The sequence below is a fragment of the Fomitopsis serialis genome (assembly GCF_022376445.1).
Source record: "Fomitopsis serialis strain Sig1Antser10 chromosome Unknown B0H18scaffold_161, whole genome shotgun sequence".
Taxonomy (NCBI): Eukaryota; Fungi; Basidiomycota; class Agaricomycetes; order Polyporales; family Fomitopsidaceae; genus Fomitopsis; species Fomitopsis serialis.
In genome coordinates this window covers 19,139-29,972 of record NW_025955121.1, presented here as the reverse complement: position 1 = coordinate 29,972, position 10,834 = coordinate 19,139, and the positions used below count along the sequence as shown (strand labels likewise).

Here is a 10,834-nt window from a genome sequence, read left to right as displayed (position 1 = left end):
ACAGGTCTTTTGCCAGTTGTAACTGGTTTGTTCAGCAATTATGTCTGCATGTTTGGTTACAAAGCTTTTTGTACTATTGTAATATGGTATATAATGGTAGGCAATAGTGTGTATCCCATGGGAGCATCATATTTCAGTCCATAATGACTGATACAGGCAAGGCATGTGATGTCAGTAAGGGTGAGACAGGTACACCTACCATATTAGGCATAAGTGGAGGTGCATAGATGGAAAATACATGTTGCCTAAATAGGTTACATCATTAATATGTCCACCATGTTGTGCATATCCTATGTATTACTGCTATTTATGACCCCCAAAACCTTCCATTTGGCCATGTACACCAGCATATTAGGGGGGTGGCCAAAGACCAGTCGCAACTGGTTGCAACCAGTCTTTTGACCAGTCCCTCCAATTTCCCCAACCCTGGAAGACTGCAACTGGACTGGGTAAGACCAGTCCTACTTTGACCAGTCCAGTCCAGTCTTTCCAAGGCCAGTCCCAGTTCAGTCCCAGTCTTTTTCCAGTCCATGGACTGGACTTTCAAACACTAACTGTACGTCCTGCGAGATAGATGTGTTGTGCACTATTGGATCCACCAGGAGGGAGTTCGGTAGGATCTTGAAGTGTCGCTCGAACACGATGTGAGGTAGAGGTGGTGTCTCCTCGTCGTTCTGAGCGGCCTGAATCTGCCGAAGTACAACTTCTTGGTATTCCGGGGTTAGGTTCAAGTATACATTGGGCTTCTTCAGCCACTTGTTGAGCATTTCACGCTTGGTCTTGGACATAGTAAGCTCCATGCTGAAATCTGAAGCAGTCAACTTGACTGAGGTAGGGTACGGGTGTCTGCAATGCAGAGCTTGTTGTTGATGGATCAAGGTAAGTGCTTTTGCCACGTGGTATTGAAGGGTTTGGTGTGCATTGGAGACCATTCCTCTTGAAGAGGACTCATGCAGTGCACTCATCTAGACGTCGGTGTGGTCAGACTTCCATCGACGAGTTGCACTCTCCAATCAAAGCATAGCGTTCACCAGGACTTCAAGCCCTTCTACGACGTACTCAGTGCGACGTTGATGCTTAACCAGTAGGCTGTAGCAGGACTCCTTGTCTTCTACAATTTTGGAGTTGTGGATGTCATCCATCTCGAGTTCTTCATTCACTAGGTAGTTGCTTTCATAGAATAGAAAGCCGTAGCGGTCGAGAGTGTCTGGAGCGCTAAGGCTCAGGTAGATGCATTGGGCTTCCTCGGGGCGACGGAGATGGGCAAAGAATAGACCGGCATTGTCGAGCAGATCCTGAAGATGGATGGGGTCAACAGCCTCTTTGGCGGCTTGACACATATCTGAAGAGGAAGGCGGGCTCAGTGAGCTTTGTTTGTTCTTAGACTCAGAGGAGGGTCGCCAGGGCGTGGACATAGCTTGAGGCTCAACTCCTCTAAGGATGGACAGAGAGGGCTTGTCGGGCACGGGCATGTGGATCTTTGATGCTCTGGGTGTCTGTCACGTTCCGTGCCACCAAGACCACCTCCGAACTCCAGTTCTGTTTTCTCCATCTCTGTTTCTCCGAACTCCGGTCTTATTGTATTTGCTTAGCCTATCTTCTCCCGCACTACAATTAGCGTACCACATGGTCTCTATCTTGCACGGACAATTAGCTTATTGTATTCACTCTGGTTACTAACATCTCCGGTCTTCCGTTATTGTTCTCTGTATCCCTTCCTCCGTCCTATTGTCTTCCGTTCACAATTAGACTCGCTGTATATAAAGATTGAACTGTAGCACTGTTGTACTTCAGTTCGAATATCTCGTTTAACCAATCCGAATTCCTTTCCTCCGAACTCCTGTCTGAACTCCGGACTTCCGTCCGACCTCTGTCTAGCTTCTCTCTTCTCTCTCTCGCTCTCGTCTTCTCCTCCTCCTTCCTCCGACTCTATCTCCAGACTCCGTCATAGTCCACCTCTGTCCAAGTCCAAATAGAGGACCTCGTCAAGTTCTCCCAAGGGCGTTGTTAATAGCTTCGCCAAGTCCTCACTCCACTGCGCTCCGAAACTCCGGACTTCGTAACTCCGACCTCGGACTTCGTCTCGAGCGCACGATCGTAACAGTATATTCGAACTGACTCTTGGGACCTTGAGATGACCGACGATTTCTGCGGGTTCTCCGCTCGACGTATCCACGTTCTGTTGGCCAACAACCTTACTCCAAGCACACCCACCCGGGCTGCGCCGGTGACACCTACCGTTCAAGGCACGACAGCGATAATTCCACCGGATACCATTACCCGTTCTCCGGTTCCCTCGTCTCGTCGTACCAGCCACAATCCGTTTGAGGATCCTGCTTTCCGTGAAGGAGCAGCAAACCCAACTTACAGTCCGGGCGGACCAATAAACTGGCCACCACACCCGATTCCAGAACACTCTCCGATACTTCCGGAGTTGGTTCCTCTACCTCCTTCTATGCTTCCGTCACCTCAGCGTAATCCGCCTCCAACTGGTCCAGACATCAACCATGAGCTCGCCGGGGCAATCTCGCTCCTGGCTACCACGCTCCAGCGACAAGCTTCCACTCCGATGCAACCCTCTTCACGCGAGCGGAATAACGTCCGGGATCCGGACCAGTTTGACGGTTCGGACTCCTCAACCAAACTCTGGTCGTTCTTCACCCAGTTGGAGTTGGTCTTCAAAGCTCGTCCTCAGACCTTCAACTCCGACGAGAAGAAGGTCACGTACGCCGTCTCCTACCTAAAGGGCACGGCTCTCCAATGGTTCGAGCCATACCTTCTGGAACAAGCCTCATCTTCTCCGCCCTTGTTCCTGACGGATTACGAGGAGTTCCAACAAGAACTCCAAATCAATTTCGGTCCATATGACGCTACCGGACAAGCAGAACATGACCTCGTAAATCTCTCCATGTCCGACAACCACCGGATCGCGAAGTACATCACCAACTTCAGCCGTCTCGCGACACAGGTTCGTTGGGGCACGTCTGCACTCCGCTATCAGTTCTACAAGGGACTTCCGGCCCGTCTTAAGGACCGCATCTCTGAAGTCGGAAAACCCTCCACTCTGGAGGAGCTCCGAAACCTGGCCCAAGCGCTCGATCATCGTTACTGGGAGCGCAAGGCTGAACAGTCACGGGAATCCCCGGGCTCTCACAAGTCCAGCCAGAAGTTATCCGACTCCAAATCCGACTCCAAGGCGTCACAACCCGCAAAGTCCGGTTCCTCCGGCTCGCAGAACGCAACCTCCTCTACTCCGTCCAAGTCGTCGACTTCGTCTACTCCAAAGGCGCAGTCTAAAGCCCCGCTAAGCCGTACTCCGACAAGCTGGGCAAGGAAGGCAAGTTGACGCAGGAGGAGCGTCAGCGACACTTCAATAACAACCTTTGCCTCTTCTGCGGCGGCGCCGGACATACTGCCAACGCCTGTCCGAAGAAGACGTCGTCCGCTGCTAAAGGTCGTGCTGCCGATGCAACTCCGACGACGACTCCAGAGGCTCCGAAGGAGTCAAAAAATTAGTCCGCAGTCCTCCGACCTCCGCGCGTGGTGGGGACTGCGTTGACAAAACCCGCGCGGAACAGGTTCTTCGACTCAACGTGTCCGCTCTTTCCGACCCCACGTCCCTCATGATTGAATTGTTCTCCGACTCTGTAACATCACCTTTCCGTGCTCTTGTCGATTCCGGATCTTCGAATTGCTTTGTAGATTCGGACTTCGCAGAGAAATACCATCTTGTTACCTCGCCTGTTACTCCGCTCCGCCTGCAGCTTTTCAACGGCACATCCAACGAGACTATCACTCGGACCGCCTCGATTCCGCTCCACTTTCCCTCCGGGGAAGTTCTCTCTGTCGACTTCTACGTCACTCCGCTCGATAAGTCGGTCTCCGCCGTCCTGGGATACAGCTGGCTCTCCGCCTACAATCCGTTGATTGATTGGAAGAAGCACAGCATCCAATTCCGAACCGCACCTCCAACTCGTCCCGTATCTGACCCGGTACCAACTCCGACCCCTCCGGATCCTTTACCGGATCCTCCGTCTGCTCCGCGTACTGCTCCGCAGGTATCTCTTGTAAACGCTGTGGCGTTCTCTAGGGCCTGCAAGCTTGCCGGATCCACAAGCTATTCGCTCAATCTGGCCGTCAATTCAACCTCTGCTCGCAGCTCATCTGTCTCCGACTTGCCTCCGGACCTCACCGGAATACCGGAGGAGTACCACGAGTTTGCGGATGTCTTCAGCAAGACCAAGGCAGATATCTTACCAGAACACCACCCGTATGACCTCAAAATCACTGTTGAGGACAGCGCTGTTCCACCCCTCGGACCTATCTATTCCTTGTCCAAGCTAGAGCTCGACACTCTCCGAGAATACATCGACGAGAATCTTCGCTCCGGCTTCATCTGACCTTCCAATTCTCCGTGCGGAGCTCCAGTACTCTTCGTCAAGAAGAAAGATGGTTGCTTCGTCTCTGTGTCAACTACCGAGGTTTGAATAAGATCACTCGGAAGGACCGCTACCCCCTTCCCCTCATCTCCGACCTCCTGGACAGTCCTCGGAAGGCCAGAATCTATACCAAGATTGACCTCCGACATGCCTACAACCTTGTCCGGATTGCTCCGGGAGATGAGTGGAAGACCGCGTTCCGAACTCGATACAGATCTTTTGAATGGCAAGTCATGCCTTTCGGACTTTCCAACGCCCCGGCGGCGTTCCAGCGTTTCGTCAACGAGATCTTTTCCGACCTACTCGACGTCCACGTTGTGGTCTATCTCGACGACATTCTCATCTATTCCGATAACCCCAAGGACCACCGGAACACGTCAAGGAAGTACTCCGACATCTCCGAAAGCATCACCTCTACGCTCGCGCGGACAAGTGCGAATTCCACGCCACTCCGTCGAGTACCTCAGGTACATCCTCTCCACTGACAGCTAACCATGGCTGAGTCAAGGTCAAGGTGATCTGGACTGGCCGGAACCCCGCAAAGTCCGAGATGTTCAATGTTTCGGTTCGCAATTTCTACCGCCGGTTCATCACAACTACTCCGAAATGTCCTACCGCTTAGCCGACTCACCCGGAAATCCGTTGCCTGGAACTTCTCCGAGGACTGCCGTAAGGCGTTGACGAGCTGAAGCAGGCCTTCACCACGCTCCGATCCTGCACCACTGGATCCCCGACAAGCAGATCACCGTCGAGACCGACGGTCGGACTATGCGATTGCCGGAATACTGTCCATTACGGCGGACTCCGGTGAAATCCACCCCATCGCTTTTCACTCTCGACTTTGACTGGCGCGGAACTGAACTACGACACCACATAAGGAACTGTTGGCTATTTCGAAGCTTCAAACATGGCGGCACTATCTCGAAGGTTCCAATCTCCGGTCGACGTTGTCACGGACCACAAGAACCTCGATATTTCGCTACCACAAAACTCCTGACGCGTCGTCAAGCGCGTTGGTCGGAGTTCCTTCGCAGTTCAACATGATAATCGATTCCGCCCCGGAAAACTGGAAGCAAACCCGACGCACTCACCGCCGTTGGGAGTCTACCCAAAAGAGGGGGATAGTGACTACTCCGTTGTCAACCCACAAACTTCCGACCTGTTTCACCAGGACACTCGCTCCTCCTCCGGGCAACCATTCTCTGAGATCCAGTCCTCGCGCATCCCTCATCCACGACGAACATCTCTCCATTCCGACATCCGGACTGCCAGTCCATCCTCCCTACTCGAGCTGCTGCCGGACTCGCTCTGGCTCTCAGGGTGACAACGCACGCTGGTCCATCGACGAAGAAGGTTTCCTGCGTCTTAGTGGTCACATCTACTACCGGACTGGACGATCTCCGTCTCCGGTACTCCGATCCGTCAGACCATCCGACCACTGGACACTACGGTCAGAACAAGACCAAGCCCTCATACTCCGGGACTATTCCTGGCCTGGACTCCGCTCTTCGTCAGAACTACTGCAAGTCCTGCACCATCTGTGCACGAGCCAAAGTTCCCCGTCACTTCCTATGGCACGCTCAAACAACTCCCATCCCCGAGCGACCCTGGAACTCCATCTCCATGGATCTCATTGAGCAGCTTCCGGACTCTGATGGTTTCACCGCCATCCTCGTCGTAGTCGACCGCCTCACCAAGCAGTCCATTTTCATACCTACGCACGACACCCTTACCGCTCCGGAACTCGCGGACCTCTTCATCCTCCATGTATTCTCCAAGCACGGAGTTCCCTCGCACGTCACCTCTGATCAGGGCTCGGAGTTTGTGTCTCACTTCTTCCGCTCACTCGGCAAAGCCCTAGATATGCGCCTTCACTTACTTCCGGTTATCATCCGGAAGGCGATGGCCAAACCGAACGAGTGAACCAGACCCTGGAACAGTACATCCGGGTCTACTGCAACTACCAGCAGGAAACTGGTCGCGACTCCTGCCCTTGCGGAGTTTGCTTACAACAATGCTCCGAATGCGACCACCGGAATTCACCCTTCTTTGCCAACAAGGGTTACAATCCGGCCCTCGCTGTTCATCCCGAACGCGATCTCACTTCCGCGCGCGCACGCGAGTTTGTCGTCGACTTAGACGAACTCCATACCTTGCTCCGGACGAATATCGTTCAGGCCCAAGCCCAGTACCAGGTCCAAGCGGACAAACACCGGCTTCCGGCTCCGGACTTTAAGTCGGAGATACCATCTTCGTCAAAGCGAACATTTCCGCTCCACGCGTCCCGCAAAGAAGTTCTCCGAAAAGAACCTAGGACCTTATACCATTATCACCCAAGCCGGTTCACATTCCTTCACTCTTCGACTTCCAGACACTATGCGTGCTGTTCACCCAGTTTCCACGTCTCACAGCTCGAGCCCGCAACTCGAACACCATACCAGGACGGGTTCAGTCTCCACCTCCGCCAGTCCTTATCGACGGAGAACCGGAGTTCGAGATCTCCGAAATCCTGGACTCCAAGATTGACCGTGACATCGCCTGCCAGTTATTATATTATGTACGCTGGGCTGGTTAGAAGGAACTGACAGGAAACCTCCTGGATTCTCGCCACGGAACTCGAACACCTGTGGAGCTCATCTCAGACTTTCACACGCATATCCGACGAAACCCGGACCTTTAGCCTCACTTCCGTAGATTCCGACTCTGTTGCATTTCTTAGGCAGGACCACACCGGAGTTACATTGGAGAAAAGAAAGAAAAGAAAATAATTGGGCTGTGCCCGTATTCTACTCGTCCTCACTACCCGACCTCTCCTCGTTCTCCGGGTCGTACTCGCTGTCGGAGTCCGACGACTCCGCTTCCTCCTCCTCCATCTTCTGGAGCTTCTCCGGCTCCGTGATCTTCTCCAGCCGCTCCACCATTCCCGCAAAGTGGTGGGCGACCACCCTCTCCCTCCGATACGACTCCTTCTTCCACTCCGTCCGCGCCTCCCGGACTTTGCGATGGAGTCCCTGGACCTCCACCAGGAGGGCCTCGAGCAACTCCGTGCTCGTCATCCCGGAGCTCGAGTCCCGCTGCCAGATCCGACGACCATCGCTCAGGAGCATCTCATACTCCTGAGCCACGGCCACCTTCTTGGAAGATCCGGCCTCCGGCTCTGGCATCATCTCCACGTCGGAGTCCGCGACCACGGACTTCGACTTTTTTGCCGACCTCTTCTTCGGCTCTGACTCTTTGGTCTTCTTCGTCCTCTTCCGAGTCGTCTCCGGCTTCTCCGTCAAACCCTTGCATGCCACCTTGTTGCGCTGGCATGCAACGCAGGACTTCTTGCGTCCCATGTTCTCAAGATGCAGTCCAGGCCCTTGACCCGGCACCGGTCGCACTCCGTGCTGTTTTCCCTTAGCCCCGAATTCTGGACCATGGCATTGGGTACTCACTGGATCACTCCGGACGACTCCGGCTCCTCCGTCGCCTTCCGCTTCTCCGCTCGCGCCTTCCTCAACTCCTCCGCCCTCTTTTCCTCCACGTCCTTCTCCTCCACCGCCGCACTCGCCCTCTGCTCCGCCTTGATGTGCTTAGCGCGCTCCTCCGCCTCCTTCTGCTCCCGCTCCTCCGCTTCCGCACGCGCCTTTGCCTCGGCCTTGGCCTTCTCCTTCGCCTCAGCCTCCGCGCGACGTCGCGCCTCCTTTGCGGCCTTCGCTGCATTGAGCCTCTTCTCCAGCTCCTCGATGTCATCGGCGGCGGGGTTGGGGTTGTGGGTGACAGTGTCGGACATGGTGGGGGCAACGGAGTACGGGAGTGGTGAGGGGATGGTAGTGGAAGGAGGTCAAGATGGGAAGATGCGGAAGTCGGAAATTTTGCAGCCTTTTATTTGGCCAGATCTCAGATCCGGGCCAATGGATCTCAAGGGTTCGATCCAGTTGGGAGGCACTGTCACGTTCCATGCCACCAAGACCACCTCCGAACTCCAGTTCTGTTTTCTCTGTCTCCGTTTCTCCGAACTCTGGTCTTATTGTATTCGCTTAGCCTATCTTCTCCCGCACTACAATTAGCGTACCGCATGGTCTCTATCTTGCATGGACAATTAGCTTATTGTATTCACTCCGGTTACTAACATCTCCGGTCTTCCGTTATTGTTCTCCGTATCCCTTCCTCCGTCCTATTGTCTTCCGTTCACAATTAGACTTGCTGTATATAAAGATTGAACTGTAGCACTGTTGTACTTCAGTTCGAATATCTCGTTTAACCAATCCGAATTCCTGAACTCCGGATTTCCGTCTGACCTCTGTCTAGCTTCTCTCTTCTCTCTTCTCTCTCTCGCTCTCGTCTTCTCCTCCTCCTTCCTCCGACTCTATCTCCGGACTCCGTCATAGTCCACCTCCGTCCAAGTCCAAATAGAGGACCTCGTCGAGTTCTCCCAAGGGCGTTGTTAATAGCTTCGCCAAGTCCTCACTCCACTGTGCTCCGAAACTTGCTGGGGAGAGGGCCATGGCTGGCAGTACGATCCCTTTGGTAGGAGATATGTCAATTTATGAACAACTTCATGCTGCCCACATCAGAAGTCATGCTTGGCAAGACTGCTAGTATATTGTCTATGCATAGAGTACTGACATATCTTCCACATTTTGCACTTCAGAGTAGCCTGCTAATTTATTAGGTTGTTGTAATATGAGGATCATAGCTTGCAATCATGAGCAACAGACATTATGGATCTGTTTCTTACTTGGTAAATTTCCAAGTTGCTTATCAATATGATCTGAATACTAATGAGCAGTGTTACTGGTTTGTATTGATAGTCACATAGAGCAAATAGCTTGGGAATGTTGCAAAGAAGTAAGGTGAGCCTCTAGATCAACTAGAACTCAAGGAAGGGGAGTCTGGGGGGTTGACTACAGTAACCACTACTCAGTTGGGACTTGCTGTCAGTGCTGTTGTACAAGTATTAGCCCTTGATCAGAGAAATTCTGATACCAAAGGATGTCTTTCAGTAGATTGTTAACAGTACTTCCCCAAGTCCAAACCAATCAACAGTGGAGGATGGAACCAATATACAGAGGAGAAGTATACCAGTAAGGAATTCTGAAAAAGGCCTGTCAAGAATTGATGTGTTATACAAGGAATACAACCAAAGAATGTGCAGTTTGCTCTCACCATAAGTGAACAGTTACCAAACACTGACCAGTAGTACAAAGCCATACTAAGGTATGTTACTGGATTGGAGCTCAGCTCCTGAGTCAATAGTAATGGGCTCATGTAGTACAATGTGAAGCAATGTATCACCATAGTAAGTGCCATCAAGACTGATAGAGTCATGGGCAGGATTGATCACTGATGAATTGAAGGTACACTGGCATAAGAGTACAGAAGCAAGTGGTAGATGAGATAAATGTTTGGACTTGCTCATAGGGATGCTCCTTTTGTGCATTTATGCACAGCCTTTTAGCTACATAGAATACTTCATAGAATCCTACAAAATAGTAGAAGACTCAGTACACCACTTTCCAAGGCCATTCAAAATGCACAATAAGCTCACAGGCTCCTTGTAAGGCAAGGGTAGATGTGCCAATAATTCTCACTGATCATCAAGGATGTGCTCTGTGATTCATGACACACCACTTGCATGTTGTCCTGAAACACTAGCACAGCCTTATGAACACTCAGAAATGTACAGCTGACAAGTCACTCATAAATTGCCTGCCAGCTGGGATAATATATCAATAGATAACATAGTCTGAGCTAATAGAACCCCAGTAATATCTTTCAAGGCATCTGGTCACAAGGGGTCTAAGGAGAGCACTAGAAACTTGGTAATAGTCCAGTCAGAACATACACCAATAGGTGCCACAAAGAATAACAATGTGGGAAAAAGATCACTGAAATCTGGTCAGAAAGCATTGTGAACCCCAAATGAAGTCCATTAAAAGAATCTAGAATAAAGATAACAAAGCCCAGGAGTGATAACAATTCCTGCTGCCTACCCTAGTCAAAGACCATATCTATGGAATTTCTTGTAAAAAAAAAGGGTTTCAATGCCTTGTCCTAACAACAGACTGCATACTAAGACTTGCACATGGGCCTTTCCTGGGTATTCTAGTAATGCATACTATCAATGGTCATGCTCTCTGATCATAAGTCCAGGGATTTCTATATCTTCAGACATACTCCCACGATAATCACCAGTGTCATTTTCTGGCTGACTGTTCATTTTGTGTGCACATACAATGTATGGTACTGTATTTGGATTAGACACTATATTTTTCATGTTGACATTCCTTGGGCATGGCAGATACCACCCAGGATCAACTGCCAAATGGTGTACTGGTAGGCACGCTGCCACAAATTTCCAATGCTGTTCAAATATCACACATGTTCACACCTGGGTCTAAAGTGTTATA

The 10,834-nt window shown here is 51.5% G+C and overlaps 1 protein-coding gene across 1 annotated transcript; it reads right to left on the bottom strand.

Annotated features, from left to right (window-relative positions):
* Positions 1–351: 351 nt before the first annotated feature.
* On the bottom strand, positions 352–1,340 carry B0H18DRAFT_959873 (uncharacterized protein; the record flags this gene model as incomplete). The annotated part of the gene is made up of 3 exons (XM_048042868.1): positions 352–517; positions 556–846; positions 1,060–1,340. 3 exons carry the CDS (start codon positions 1,338–1,340, stop codon positions 352–354), a joined length of 738 nt encoding a protein of 245 aa, XP_047886538.1.
* Positions 1,341–10,834: the final 9,494 nt, after the last annotated feature.